At 36.9% G+C, this 16,507-nt stretch overlaps 1 protein-coding gene across 3 annotated transcripts in view; it reads right to left on the reverse strand.

Annotated features, from left to right (window-relative positions):
- Positions 1 to 16,507, reverse strand: part of PXDN (peroxidasin) — an 87,598-nt gene that overhangs the window by 59,360 nt on the left and 11,731 nt on the right. For all 3 annotated transcript variants that reach the window (XM_027641073.1, XM_027641072.1, XM_027641074.1), the window contains exon 2: positions 2,320 to 2,391. In XM_027641073.1, the coding sequence (XP_027496874.1) occupies positions 2,320 to 2,391 (72 nt within the window). The remainder of the gene's footprint in view (positions 1 to 2,319; positions 2,392 to 16,507) is intronic.

A 16,507-nucleotide genomic window follows, 5' to 3' on the forward strand; every position in this document is an offset into this window, starting at 1 on the left:
TGACAAAGATTTGCCATTAGCAGGTGCATTAAAGTGATTTTTTCTAGATGTTTCTTAGCAATATCTTTTTTACTAGGCCCTTTACATCTTATAGGAACACAACTGTCTGTATGTACAGATTTGCACTCATCCCCCATGCAGTGACTTTATGAAGAGAATTCAAACTTAACATATTATCTCTTCATTTGGGACATGTGGATCTCAGATCAGTGATTTGGATAGTTAAAACTTGAGGTTGAATATCTGAAAGAAATTGTAATTAAAAACTGGGGATCAACTGCAAACAGAGATATGATCAAAGGAGACTGGAAGCAGAGATAGCTAGTAAAAACATCCTGGCAGCATAGATTTGGGAGAGTCCTATAATTTCTTCTGGTATGAATATAAAGTACAAGATATCTAAATACATTTGTTGTTATGTGCCTGCAGATAAAATAGTGATCTACAGCTCACTGATATCACTACTGCATTTCACTTCACACACTACTTGTGTTCTGGGAAACAGCTACATTTGCAATGTTAAGTACATTTAAAAGTAAAAATAACTGTCAATCTTAACTCCTCCTGCCTGCTAATATATTAAAGAGGAGAAACATGCATTTGTTTCAAAAGTGACATTTCAAGGAATGATAAAGGAGATACAAAGGTAAAACTATAATACACATACTATTTGTATTATTGGTTGTAAAAGGTCTTTTAGAAAACATAGATTTTTCTTCACAGTCATATGTGACAACAAAAATCTCCATAAAAGGCAACTCAGTAGGGACAAAATCTTCCAAGTCCTGCCAGTCCTGGTAAGCACATTAGAAGAGGAAGGTTCAAAACAAAGGTTTGTCAAATAATTTGTAACTGCAATACATTTGCATATCCAAGCCTTTGAACAGGTTTCTTGTAACTCCATGATTATGTCATATACCACCAAAGCAATTTAGCACTATGTGGAAAAAAATTATAGATTAAAGGTCTGCATTTTCCTTAAATTAAATTCAATTAAAGTATGTTAATGAAATAAACTTTATATGTTTCATATGCAAATAATTTCCTTTTTAATTTTGATAGACATACATCTGGATTTGCTTTCGAACATTTTGGTCTGTATTGGGTTTGTGTGGCCAGGTTTTGTAGCAGGGGGGCTACAAAGGTGCCTTCTGTGAGAAGCTGCCAGAAACTTCCCCCATGTCCAGCAGAGCCCATGCTAGCCAGCTTCAGGATAGATCTGCCACTGGCCAAGGCCAAGCCAATCAGGAATGACAGTAATACCTCTGTGATAACATATTTAAGGAGTAAGTTGTTGGGCAGATGAAAATTGCAGCCAGGGAAGAGAGGAGTGAGAACATGTGAACAGCTCTGCAGACTCCAAGGTCAGTGGAGAAGGAAGGGGGGGGGGGAGATGCTCCGGCGCTGGAGTTGAGACCCCTACAGCCCGTGGTGCAGACCATGGTGGAGCAGCTGTGCCCCTGCAGCCCATGGAGGACCATCGGCGGTGCAGGGATCCACCTACAGTCCATGGAGGAGACCTATGCCAGAGCAGGTGGATGCCTGAAGGAGGCTGTGACCCCATGGGAGTCCCATGCTGGAGCAGGGTCCTGGCAGGGACCTGATGACCTGTGAAGAGCAGAGCCCGTACTGGAGCAGGTTTCCCTGGGTAGGACTTGTGGCCTTGCGGGGGACCCACACAGAACCAGCCTGTGCCCATGTGGCAGCAGTTTTGTGAAGAACTATTGCCCATGGGAGGGACCCAAACTGGAGAAGTTCATAAAGGACTGTCACTGGTGGGAGATGCAGGGAGCAGGGGAAGGACTCCTCTCCCGGAGCAGTGGCAGAAACAACCTGTGATGAACTAACCATAACCCCCATTACCTGTCTTCCTGTGCCACTGGGGGCGAGAAGGTAGAACTTGGGAAGGAGGGGGTCATGGAGGGATGGTGCTTTTTAAGATTTATTTTAATTCTCATTCTCCTGCTCTGATTCTGTCAGTAATAAATTTAATTAATATCATCATTTGACTCTGTTTTTGTCTGTCATTAATGAGTGAGTGACCTCTCCTAGTCCTTATCTCAGCTTATGAACTCTTCATTATATTCTCTCTCCTCTGTCCAGTTGCAAAGGGGAGTGATAGAGCCGTTTTGGTGGGTACCTGGCATGCAGCCAGGGTCAACCCACCACATGGTCCTAAGCCCCACTTCTCTCACCTGTGTAAATACTAGAGTTCAAATTTATGAGGCTACTTACCTGGGATAAGTGAGCAAATATGACACATTAACAAATTAATCATATTAAAACAGGAAAGGGTCTTAAGGTTGAAAAAGAACTTACAGTGTGTTCAGGTTTTTAAGTCGTCTAAACTCTCCAGGCTGGATTTCTTTAATTCTATTAAATCTTAGGTCTCTGCAGAATAAAAAAAGAAGAATCATGTTATTAAAAAACTATGTATTCTTTCATAGGAAAAACTGAACTAAGCACCAGTCTTTTGTGATGACTATGATCAGCCTCTGTCCATAAACCATAGCTTTTGATCAAAGCAAAACAAATCCAAATGCTGTTTGACAAGTTTAAGCAGAGGACTGACCAAGTCCAGCCTCAGCAGTCAATGCTGAAAGCTGTATCTAAGTTAAACCTGTGGTCATGAGTATGTTCCGTTCCACAGTGAAGCAACTTCTAATGGACTGTTGAGTTCTAGTTCACTAAATTGAATTGTCTCCCTATTTTAACAGTTGCTTGTAAATAACACAGTAAATAAAAATGCCTATAAATAAATAGATATAGAGAAATTTGGATCAGAATAGAACTTGGCGAAAAAAAAAAAGACAGTTTTCAAGACTCTTAAGCTACTCAATTCTTTCAAGACTTTTAAGCTACTCAATTCTTCAGTTTTGAGTAAGGAGGCTTAAGTGCCTTATGTTGTCATGCTTTTAAAACCTATAAATCCAGCTGCAAGAAGTTAGCTATTTCCTTATTTATTTTTACTTTCTATTAGTTTTTTAAATGTTTTTCCATCTTCAGTTTCCCATTAGATCTATAGCTTAATGACAGCTTCTCCAAGAAGAAGGAAACCAATTTCTCAAGCAAAGTGCTGCAGAGCGAGCAGGGACAGGGAGTGAGGTGGCAGCAGTGCAGAGATGTGGGAAAACACCACAGCTGTGCCAGTCTCACACCTCTCTTCTGCTGAGAGCAGGCAGCAGTGCTTTCCACCTCTGCCCACCTCCTGTTCTTCCATGACTCCAAGCCTGGCTGTTGTATTCCCAGCAGCTCAGAAACTGATTTAACCAGCTTGTCGGGACCAGCAACAAACCTATGCAAAAAAAAGTCCAGAAAGCAATTTTCTGCCTGATAAGCAAAATGAACAAGCTTCTTGGGAGAGCACCCAGGTGAGAGAGGGACTACAGGATCAGGGAAAAGGAAACAGGTCAACAGGTCTGTCCTCTTCCCCAGCAGCAGACCAAGGACACCAGGACCCTTGCCCTTCTCATACGAAGTTGTTAAAACTAAGTAACACATCCTGTTTGAAACTCTACCCATTTATTTTCATTCTGCACAAAGGTATTAAAAAAAGGAGTTGTAATAAAACACAGCACACAAATTTTCCCTAGATCACAATACATTTTGTATCTGTAAGTAAAATTAATTATAAAGATTAATTATTTGTTTTATTTAAAGCTAGTACTACAATAACATTAAAATTCAATTTAAAAACTCCAACGTTAACCCTACTACAACATATAAATACAATTTTGGTACATTCTTTTAAAGAGGAGTTTCTTCTTCAAAGGAATTAAGATTTCTAAGTGTTCACTCGAAGTATTTTCGTTAATATTCAGCATAAACCCCCCTCTAGAGTGAGGCAGCTCATAAATAAAGAATGTGCAATATCTTTTGTTCTCTAAATTAATATAATTATACTTCATGATGTATTTCTTGTACACAGAAGATAAAAGTTGTTAAGTCATAACCACTATAGATTTCTTAAGAAGAAGTTCTGTCAAACTCTCATAATTTCCTTATATAACAAGATAATAAGACAAGTGGAAAAAGGAAATAGAGTTTACATTGCATACATTAGTTTAAAGGATTTAATACAGACCATTCACATAAACTAACCAAAGAAATACAGTTTAGAGGAAATCTCTGTAAACCAAGTGTTCAACTTATAAAGAAAAAGATAGGCAAAGACTATTTATTGAAGTGAAAGGTTGCATCAAGTAGAATTGGGTAGAAATCTTCCATGAGGTAATGAATATTTTAAGACAAGGTTTGTAGAAGAAAAAGTAAGCTTATGAATTTGGAATGGCTGCAAATATTCCCACTGTTTGAGATTAGAAACAAACCTGAATTTATAAATCCTTGAGAAGTGGGAATAACTAACTGTACAGCAATAAGACAGGGTAGAATACAAAGCCACCTGTTCTTGCAAAACCAATTAAAGGTTCAGTAGAAGACAGAAAAAAAATAATAATTAAAAAAAATAATCTCAGTCACCTCTACAAAACCATTACAGGAAAAAAACCCTCCAAATATTCCATACTAAACAGGAGCACCATTTCTCAGGCTTGCAATGGCATCCTTCCATGGCACAGACACTATATCCAGCTCATAATAACAGAATGCACTTCAGGGAACAGAAGAGTTCAGAGCAAAAGCCCAACAGCAACGGGAAATATCCCCTTGGAGAATGAGTGGCAGGGATAAGGACTGCATTACACTGAAAAATGAGTAGGGCAGCTCAAGCAGGCCATTATGGTGCAGATCTTCAAAGGCATTTTGTGTTGCTGAAATAATGTGTGGTCAATCAGCATAATGAAGTTTCTTGACCCTTTTTTTCTGACTACTTCCTGCCCAACCGTACTGCCACATGACTTGCACTCACAAAAACATGTTCCCTGCCCACTCATTTCTCTTTCACCTTTTTCACCTTGTTCCCCATCTTGCTCTCACAAACTGTATCCTGGCTGTATGCTGTGCTTTGGGGCTCAGTGAGCCTGACTCCTGCTGACCAGTCAGAGAGCACCAAGAGGTTAAAACAGCAGACTGAGGGGGTCTTCCCCTGTTGCTGTCATTTTTTCCCCTTCTTAACCTCTAAACAGTAAATGAAACAACCAATTAATGAAATGCAAACACTTATGATGATGGCATGGGGTTTTAGGGTATGTAACAACTTTTTCAGAACAATCCAAACCTTAATGCCATGCATTTGGTTTCTCAAATAAAAATCTAGGACACCTAACTCTTAATTCAGATTGTCTCCTTTATTATGTGCATCAAAGTGAAAATATTTACTCCTTAGATTTATAGCTGGACAACATAATTCAAGTTGAAAAATACAATTCAGCCATACAGACTTCCAGAGAAGCTAAGCCCACCTCTTTGAAGTATTATGTCTTTCCTGAATAATACAAACATAACATGTCCATGACAACTGGTAAACTGAGCACTCTCAGGATTATTTTCCTGGCTCCACATCATCTGCTCTGTGCTAATCCGTGGAGCACGACCAGGAAATGTTCGGCAGAGCGGGAGGCTGTGTGGGCCAAGAATGTGCCAGGGAGCATGCAGTCAATTTAGCAACTGGATGCCCCTGAGATTCACATTCCAGCACCTAGGAATGGCTGGAGTCCCACAGCACTGCAAACAGCCGTGGGTCAGGACACGTGCCAAGCAGCACCCGGTGTGCGCACACAGCTGCTTTGCAGGCTTCCTATGCACCATTATGGGAACAAGGTTGTATGAAAAGCTGTAAGATTCAGATGTACGGCATATAAATAAATACAATATTTGTGTATTTGCTTTTCTGTCACAAAGTAAATGACAACTGTGCTGCGGACACTTTTTGTCTGGATGAAAATTAATTCCTAATAAATTCTTTATTTGGGCTAGTTGCATCCATTTGTTTTCCCTACTTAGAATGCCCATTCTTAACTATTTTCAATTTAGCATTGCAAATTGACTTCTAACAATAATTTTATCTGACTAAACTCAGTGAAAACTTCTAAATATATAAATATTAAAAAACTTTATGCAGCTATGACTGTCCCATAAGATCCAATGCTCCCATGGCAGCTCCTGGCACTCCAGAATACCCTGTTTAAAGCTTGCACTGACAGTGTGCAGTAATGAAAGATGTAGGTTCTCTGTTAACACATCCTGATGGCACAAGGCAATATTAGGGCATATGAATTCATTGCAAGTTTACAAAATAATACTTTATAAAAACTAAAGGCCATCATAAATATTTGGAATATGACAATCACACAGGGTAAACACAAAACAATATAACTTTCAAATACATTTACTTAAACATCAAGTAACTTACAAGAAAAGTCAATTAAAGAAGTTTCATATCTCTCTGTTTGAAATACAGGAATCCCTTTGAGAGAAGAGATTGTTTTTCCTCAGATCAAACCATGCACTGAAACTAACTTTTTTATATAGAATACCTTAAGCAAAGTTTTCCTTTATTCTTTTGTTTTCTGATTATTGCAAAACAACATACAAGGTGGAAAGGTAAGGCTTTTAATTTCATTACTTTTATAAAAGATTCGACTTCACGTACTTTAATAATCTTAATTCAGATTCCTTTTTGCATATGTTTGACTTTTTAAAGATTCTGTTGATTCATCAAACTCAGAAAAATCATGAACTGATCTAAATCAAACGGATTTAAAGTGGGGCTACCAAGACAATGTTGCAAGCCCTTGTCATGCACTCAAAATATGGATGCCTTTGTATCGTATTGTGGATACTCAACACCAAAACTGGTCACACCCAATCATCACTCCAGTGATGATGACCTATTTGATGCCAAGCACTCCTTAGTCAGCTGCTACTAGAAAAGGTGTTGTCCTAAGCCAGGCAAATGGGGAAATTCCTTATGAAGAACTGCTGGAGCAGCAGCAGGAAAGACACCAGGCCTTCTCTGCTTGCTCCACCCCAGGCATGTCCTTCTCATCTCTGCCTGCAGACTGGGCACCCTGTCACTTGGAGGATGTCCTTGAGATCCCTCCATTGCTAGAGAGAGTAAATAAAAAAAGGCTTTCATTTTTTCAATTTCAGTCTGTGTCAGACAAAAAAATCATCATGGCACAAACCCATTATATTAAGATCTTTAACAGAAAAAAGTAAAACCAAAATACAACATGTTAAGCTACTGCTTGTTCCACAGTCATGTCTCTCTCTATATAGACATATAATTAGCCAATTGTAACATGGATAAAGAAACACTTTCAAAACATTTATTTTGGGAGATAGTGTACATATGCAAAGCATCTTGTCAGGGCATTCACAAAAAACTCTCTCTGCATGTCACACTCACATCCGACAGAAACACTGCAATTACGGAGATTTCAAATTTAGTACCACAATTAAATTATTCTCGCCATTTTTAAAGGCTATTTAAGTTTTTTATTATACACAGTCTTCTACAAATTAATTCTAGTGCACTGAAATCCAATTGCAAAAGCTTTCAGAACATAAAATAAAATATTTCATAAGAGCAAAGACAGCCAAAAACATTCAGAATTTGGGTTGTCCTTTTCCATCTTCCTGCCTACAGGATGGAAATGAAATCAAAAATATAACTCATTTTATTTAAGGCTCATTTGTTAGGGTGCAACAAGATCTACAAAATGTAATATGAGGAAAGAGTTTCCAACTTTAGCGGCTAGAATCATCAACATACCTCCAAATCTTAGACTAAAGTAAGGGAGATAACTTTGTTTGCTTTGCACACTTTTTTTCTATTATTGAGAGGAGAACTCTATATGCAAAAGGAAAATTTTAGGCACAATGTGTAATTTCATCTTCTGTTTACGGCCCTCCTGATATTCATAAAGATCAATGCAAAAACAGACTATTGATCCTATTCCTTCTCACATTAAAGAATAATTTTTTCATAATACATTTATTTGTTACTTTTTTCACTCTTGAGGCTGAGGAGGACACACAGCTAGTCTAACCAAGCATTCATACTTGTACTAGCCCCAAACGATTCTGTGACATAAAACTATCTTACTTAATACTGTTTGGGTAGATCTACTATTTCACATCATTTGTACTTCCCAACTTCAGAAGATCCCTTTAATCATTACTTAATCTCCCAGTCCCTGGTTTTTTTCTTGCCCAAAAATGAAAATATTCTCTTACTTTGCTTAATAATGTTAGATGCAAACAAGAAAACAGCCTAAACCCTAAGTTACACTTGTTATATTTGCTCTGGGAACTATTTACCAGCATTGCTTTCAGGTATCCTAAATTAAAAATCATATTCATGTGCTTATGCTAAGAAACACTACATGGAGAGTAAGTGAAACAAAAATAATTTTAAAAAAGCCCTAGGTGTTCCAAGGGTCTCCAGAAACAGTACCTTTCAATACAGAATAAAACCAAGGCATCAGACTTACCATTGGCAAACTAGCACAATGCATTTTAATTCAAGTTTTGAAGATCTACTTTTGTATTAGCCCATCATATGGAAAACATTTGATTTCATAGTTTAAATTGAAAATATTTGTGTACCTGTTAGCTTTGGACAAGAAAAAGGCAACACGGATGAAATCAGCTTAGTCTGATGTTTCAAACATGATGTTTATGCATTAATGACTTCTCTTACTGATCTTCATTAAAAGCAAAATACTAAAGCATTTACCAATGAAATCAAACCCCAATTTTTACTAGCAGTGAAGGTACGTATCTCATTACTTTGTTTCAAGGGCTAACCAGTACTGATTTAGGACATGAATGAACTTAAATTCAGAGATATTGCAAAACCAACACAGCAGCAAAATGGAAATATCTGAAAGGACACTGCTGTCTTAAATATCTTAAATACTGAAAGGTTCTCAAATGCCCAATCCCTGCCTCAAAAGTAAGCACTTTTAAAAGGTCCAGTGAAATCTATTTAATGCTAAACCTCCTTCTCTATATGTGATCGTAAAGCATATGGTAATAGAATCTTCATTACTTTAATTTTACAAATTAAAAGTAAGCGGTGGCAAAAATAACACAAAATACTTTGAAATTATGGATTTCTCATTGTCATAACTTTCTGATATTGAGACTGAAAAAAATGTTTATGTGAAAGGCGATGCACGCATTTATCATATCCATCTGTAAGGCTTATCATGAAATGCTGATTCAACCAGAAGCAACAAAATGGGAAAATATCAATTCCTTCAGCTGTGTGATACATACTGGATCTGGAAATAAAAGTGCAAACTAGCTAATCTCATTTTCCTTTAAAAAAACAAAAGGGAGAAATTTTAAATATTAGATTTGTAGATCTGTTAGGTCTAATAGGTTAAATTAATAATTTAAGTTAAAGAATGGTCATCATTCGTCTAGCTCTCTTCGGATGTTTTAATAAGGTAGGAATTGTCATAACTGGATCACTTTACCATTTCTAAATTCAAAAGAACAAAATAAGACCTGTGTTTTTTTCTAACCATTGAAGATTATTTACTACCCAGCAGAAAAAATCTATACCATAAACACCAAACTGCTATGTTTCTCAACACAGAACAAAAGATGTGCAAATGCCAGCAAGACTACATTGCTTATGTCTACTTTATTCTTATTCTTTTTTTATTCAAGGTCATCCCAGCAGGAAATGAAAAACAGTCATCAGCATAGTAAAAACATTCAAACAGAGCAGAGCATGAAAATTGCACAAAAGAGGTTATATAATCAAGTCAGTGGAGTAACTGGATGATGTCAATGGCACTTTAATGCTGCTTTAACTACTGCCCTGCAAAAAATGTGTCACTTTGTTGAACAAACAAAGACAGAGCCACCACTTAAAAAAATAAAACCAAACCCCACTTGCAGCTATAGCAGTACTTACACTAATCCTCACTGCTAGCAGTGTAACATGTTAGAATACCAGAGGAACCAAGATTTTTTTTTTTTTTTGCCTGGTTTTAAGATTTAGCCCTAGTGCTTCCTTTACAAGCAAAATTATATTGTTCTCCATTTTCTTGGCAATTCATTTTTCTGGATTAATTCTTCCCCAGTCTAATTACTAGATACAATATGTGATTTTCTCTAATTTGTATTGAGATTATTTTTATTATCTGTACATCAGCATGCATAACATAAAATAAAGCCACTGCATTTTTAGATGGGAAACTAAAACATTACTCTTACATGGTAAGGGGGCCTCACAGTCAATAATATTTAGTATATTGCAATTTCAGTAACAAAAGTAAATGGTAGGATCACAAAAATATTGAAATCTGTAGAACAGGGTGCAGAACATTTGGTAGTACTCATCTTGATCATAAAATCATGAAAATGGTTATGATAAGAAAATTAAGACATTATAAAGTCTGGACAATCTATCAATTTTCTAATTAAAATAATATCTGATTTGCACAGATATGTAAGATTTGTTGAAAGGGACTTCGAGTTCACAAGACTTAACAACTGTATTTTATCAGGTATGGCTTTGGTGTATTGAGAGCTTATGATATATTCTTCTCCAAGAACTAAGGATTTGCTTTAATGAACAATTATTTTGCCACTAGATTTGAAAGGAAAACATTTAAATGTGAACTCTATGAAATGCAATACAGTATTGTCATACTAAGTCTGCAGATCCCTCTGCTGCCCTTGTTGCCAATTTTTCCAACCAGCTACGCAGTGCCATTAATAGGACTCAAGTAAGATTTGCTGGTTCAAAGTTTTAGGCCTGCAGGCTCACCTGTCAAGAATTATACATGGAAATTTTACCCTGGCATGATCGTGGCTCTTTTTCTCACCCACCTTCAGAGTCCTCTAAAATCCATGAAAATCCATAATACTCCAAAATCCATACATAAATACTATATTTTGAAATTAGAAATTGTATTTTATAATCCTTCCTAATTCTCATGCTATCTTAAAAAAGGCACCACCAAACAACAAAACAAAATCAAAACCACACAACTAACCCCCCGTCCTTTTAACAGCATGAATAGAATTCAAAAAATATAATGCTGTTTCTGCAGCCTGAGAAATAACAAGAAAAGGCAAAATCTGTCTTTATTCCTCTCAGAGGGATCTATTGCTAAAACCAAACAATTAAACACTTGTTGACAGGATGGCCATATGTTTCATTACTAATTATTTTTCACAGAAAAATCCATGGGAAAGGGCTGTTTTCTTGTCTTGTGTTTGTGCCATCCCCAACAAAATAGAGCACAACGGCTGAGCCCGAGTGCTGTCCTAACACAAATACATGATGGTTAAAGTCTTGGATCAAGCAAAGCATGAACTCATGGTTGGCATAGTCTGTATTGTAAAGAGCAATCAACCTTTTCTGGTTTCCCTCTTAATATTTATTTTTTCAACTGCACTTTTAAATAAAAAAAATTAATTTCTCCTTCATAGTAGGCTAAAGAAGACAGCAAAAAGGGAAGCTGACCAGTTTATCACATACTGTGAACTATCAAAACAACTGCACTAACAGTTTTGTTTGGGTTTGAAGTTAACAGCCCTGAGAATTACTACTGTGAAAATCCCACAGAAATTCTGCTTTTATGCTATAATCAAAAATTAGTCCTTTTCTCCTCCCATCTGTCACTCTGTTCCTGCACTTCTCTGTCTCACAGGGATGCTTAAGTCTAAACGCTATATCCATGAAATACTAATATTCTCAGAGGACGAAACTGAAAGCCAAAAAGAAATTTTATCATCCCTGACCTCTCACACAAGACAAGTCACACAACAGAGAAATTCCTGTCTTAAGGCAATTATTGCTATCAGAGCTGGACCATTCCTTTGAGAAAAATATAAAACTGTGATTCAAAAAACCATTAATCAAGCAAAACTTAATGACTTGCTAGTCATTCTAGTAGTTAACTATATTCACTGTTAAAAATGGGATAGTGTCATCCTGCTCCTAGATTCCATCTTGAGCATATTTGTCTTCAGTTTCTGCTCACTAGAAATAAGCAGCTTTAAGTGAGGAATAGCACTGACCATTTTTCTTAAAACAAGTCAAAACGCTGAAGTTGATACTTTTTTTGCAGCAGCAGCAATAGTTCTTAAAAGATGTAAAAATAAATAAATCAATCTTAAAACTTCAAACATGGGTGGGCAGAAAAATAGACTCACAACTTTGTTATTATTTTGATTTTGTTCTATAGCAATTAGTCCTTTCTCTCTTTACTGCCAGGAAAATAGATGCAGGCAATGCAAGCAAATGAGTGTACATATTCACAATGAAAAATACACACTGATAGAGAAGAATCACCTGTGCTTTACCAGAGTGCCTTAAGCTTCCTTTTAGCGCTGACACACCAGCATCTTTCACACAGGCGTACCCAGCTGGGTACCAACTACGCTGGGTGAGTGTTAGTGGAAAGCTGAGGGCAATGAGCTCTCAGCAACAGAAGATCCTACAGCTGAAAACAGAGATGAGAGTGAGGAATAGGAAAGAAATAACAAACTGGGCAGTAAACTAATATCCTAGTATATAAATGTGGTTTCCCCATAATTGCAATTTTAGGGACTTTTCTTTCCTTGGGGTAGGCAGCCTCTTTGATGCAGTGCATGTGAGCTTGCATTATATTTATCATACCAATAAATAAATAACACCTGGTATCTACCATGCCTATGACCTTAATAAAGAATGCCCATTTTGTCTCCTTCAATTCAAAAAGAAGTTTTGCAATTACAGGATCAACATCAAGCTAAAGAGTGTGGAAAATCGAAAGAATTACTGCATCTAAAAATAACATCTAAATTTGACTCAAAAGCCTTTATTCATTGTAAATCTATGTGTCACTCTTCCCCCCCAATAGGCAGATTCTGTCAGAATGTATTTCCAACCATTATGTAATTCTCAGTTATTTCCAATACAGTGATAGTCATAGTAGATTCAAACAGACTTAGAGATGGTGTTAGAATTTATCTGGGTAGTTGTTCTTGTAGAATGCTGAGAACATTTTACTGTTAATATGGAAAGCACTATTGGCTTGCATAAAGAGTAAGAACGAAAATTCAGGTACTCTATCACTTGGCAGCAGACTGGCTTCCTGGTTTCAGACAAAGCGACAGTTCTTCCTTCCACTTCACAGGAAAATCCCAGGTCACCTCACTGAAAAAGCTGCAGCTCTTGGAATCCTATTTTCTTCTTCCTGAGGTTAAGGACAGGCTGCCAGAGCAGATAAGTTAACTAGTTTCTTACTCTGCCTCCAACTCCTCCTGCTCCTGGCAAACTCAGAACAGGGAGTGACAGGGCTACTTTAGGACTCCTCTGATATTTATCTCCTCATTTCTCATGAGTGCAGACAGCCTCAGGGCAGGCCACTGGGCGTTCCTGTCTCTTGGGAGAAGTTGTTTTCTCCCTGTAAAGAGCAATGGAGATGGCTACTTCCATTCAACCTTAAAGCACCCAACTGAAAGACGTTCTGGAAAGGGAATCGCTGGGAACAGCGATTATTCCTTCCCGTTTCTTATGTCAAGTCCATCCTCATATAAATATCAAAGTTATAAACAAAAAGCAATTTTGGAGCTACTACTCAAGAGGGAACAAGTTACCATACAGAATTGATCAAGAGAATAATAAAAGACTAATAATAAACATTCTTTATACATTTTTATTATGTTCCATAACTTGAATCAATCAACACTCATCTCCTTTTATCTCACATTCCAAAAGTAGAACTGAACTAAAGAATATCCCTACAACTTGTTCCCCTGTACGTTTCTTTTCTTCTTTCTCTACCTAGATTAAATTGATTGACCAGCTTAAAAAAAAAGCTTGGAAAACTGGATTGCTACAAATTATGGATGTGTCTGAAATTTCCAAGTAAGTGTTACTAGTCTTATGTTTGTTAGCTATTTTAAATTCCAGTGGCCCCAGAAGATCACATATATTTTGCTTTAAGTCATGCACCCTCTTGCTAGCAGTTCTAATATTGGCAGAATTACATCAACAATGAATTACTAAACTCACTTTTTAATATCTCTCTAATTATTTCATCGTATTGACAGAATACTAAAGATACCAGAAGAAAAACTATGTAACACTTGTAGACAGAAAAATGGTTTTACAAACTTATGTATTATTAAGGTAAAAAAGTTCATTTCTGAATAAAAGCAAAGACAATTCTGTACAGTCTTCACAGTTTAATGCCATTTTTAAAGTTCTATTTCAATCTGATTTTTTCATTTTTATCACATTTCAACTTACATCCTTGGTTTCATCACCCTGTACAAACTAGCTATGACCCGGGCCATATACACACCATTTGGGCCACGTGGAGAAGCTTCTTGTGCTGCCCAGTAACCTATCATAGCTGATGTGGACTCTCAAGGGGTCTTTTCTACTGCTCAAACATGAAGAACAATGCTTTCAACCAGGTGGATATGTAAAAAAGAAAGGGGGAAAGTTCAAACATTTGATTACTCTTGCCAAAGTAGAACGAAAATATTAGAATTAACTCTAAAATATTAAATTAAGTACAAACCTGCCTTTGAGAAATATCAGATGGTCTGAAGTATCCACATATTAAACACCTAGCATGACAAGTCAACAGAGCAGACATTAATTAAAAATTAATTTGTGAAAAGTAAGATTGCCAACAGTTTTGAAGTAGGACACTTGCTCTGGTGGGTGGGTGGAGCAGCAGGTCCAGGGAAGCATGAGCAGGGGCTGGTGGCACTCTCATCCCTGGCAAGGAAGGAAAGAAGGGGGCATCCTCTGCGAGGAGGTCTCAGCAGGGGCATTTACAGTTCTCTGTATGCCTAAACCTGCCCCTTCAAGCTGTATCACAACTCAGCTTATTTTCATGGTTTTCTCTGAGGGCAGATCTCAGGGGCAGGTTAGCAGTTTCCCTCAGGAGGCAGTTCCTCTCCTTCTGCTGCCTGCCAGGCCACCCTCTTTCACCAGGGCTAACACGAGTGGCCACAGACATCACAGGCCATGAAATCTGGGAAAGGATTCAGAGTGAAAACAAATGTTTCTCCCTTGTTTATTTTTCAGCTAACTGAGAACTTACTGAGAAGACCAAGCGAAGGAACGAGCAACTACTGTTGGCACCCAGCAGCCAAAAGAAAGCCAAGTACCACTCAAAGGGTATTTCTGAGTTGTTTTGGTTTTAACTGCAAAGGGGTACAATCTCTGTTTTGTAAATTAAAAAAGAAAATTGAAACAAAACAAGCATTCATATACTAAATAGACCAGCTACTTAAATACATCATGCTTACTATTTTCCTTTGAGATACAGTCTAAATAGTCGAATAATAAAAAACCAACTTTGAGTACTATCTGCAGCCAAAAATTAAAAATAATCTTAGTTTCAATAAGCAGATATATCTACTAATTTCTTTTCAGCTTTGAATAAAAGATTCTTAGAATGTTTCTGCTACTCAAAAACACATACCTACATGTCTTGGAAATGTATAAATTAGTAGTACTCCACTTGACTAAGACAACTGCCATATATGCCATATATATGCCTTAAAATCCAGTGAAAAAATTCTTTCCCACAAATATTAATCATCAAATTTTAACTTCAATTGAAAAAGAATCCTCTGGACCCACAGCTAAACTATCAGTGCTATAAGACTGGTCAGAAGCACAAATATACCCTCTGATGCAAAGGCATAAAAATGCCAATTTATGGCTGAGATTTCCACAAATACTTTAAGAGGAATTTAGGAGGCTGAAGAGTGCAAGCCACAACCCCAACACATAGCCACTTAAGTGAAAAAATTTCTACTGGTAAAGTTTTCTCAGGCATCACATGTTTTGCTACTACAGTAGTGCCATGGCTAAGATCTCTCCTGAGAGATTATACACTTGCTCTGGATTCTGGAGGGACAATTCCTTCCCATGTCCAAACCATATGGCTAAAAATGAGGCTGAGCTGAATGGACATTTTACTTCCCACCTACTGAAGCTTTATCACTATGCAGTTAAAAATATAAGATTTTCTGAATGAAAGAGGGACCAACCAAGAAAAAAACAAACAAACCAAAACCACACAAAAAACAAACCCACCAATTTTCAACAAGTTTTTCAAATCCTGATGCTATCAGAAATTACTTACATGTGGGTCCAGATCTTAAAAACAATTAATTTTATGGGCATCTACCATATGTCCAATTATATACAAAGTTCAAAAATAAAACAAATTACTTGCACTCTAATCATCAGCTTCTTTTAAAAGCAATTTTCGTTTACAGTGTCCAAAGGATTGACTCCTGAAAAACGTAATATCTTTTCAGAAAAATAAGAATATTTTCAAAGTGAAGAAACCCTGTAAAAGCCAGTAAGTAAATAAAATATATTTAAAACAAACAAACAAACAAATGGGATACAAACTCTGTCATAGACAATGTCTAATAGGCAAGACAGGTACTTGCTGTATGCTAGCACTATTACAAAACAATTCCTCATGGACATCCACAGGAAAAAAAATTAATGAAAGTTAATGAAAAACTCTTACCTAAAGAATCTGGGTTGCACAGATATCACTGTGTCCTATGTACTGTGGGAATTAAAAATTTTACCAATATTGAAAAG

Source organism: Corapipo altera, unplaced genomic scaffold (assembly GCF_003945725.1).
Source record: "Corapipo altera isolate COAL_440 unplaced genomic scaffold, ASM394572v1 46, whole genome shotgun sequence".
NCBI lineage: Eukaryota > Metazoa > Chordata > Aves > Passeriformes > Pipridae > Corapipo > Corapipo altera.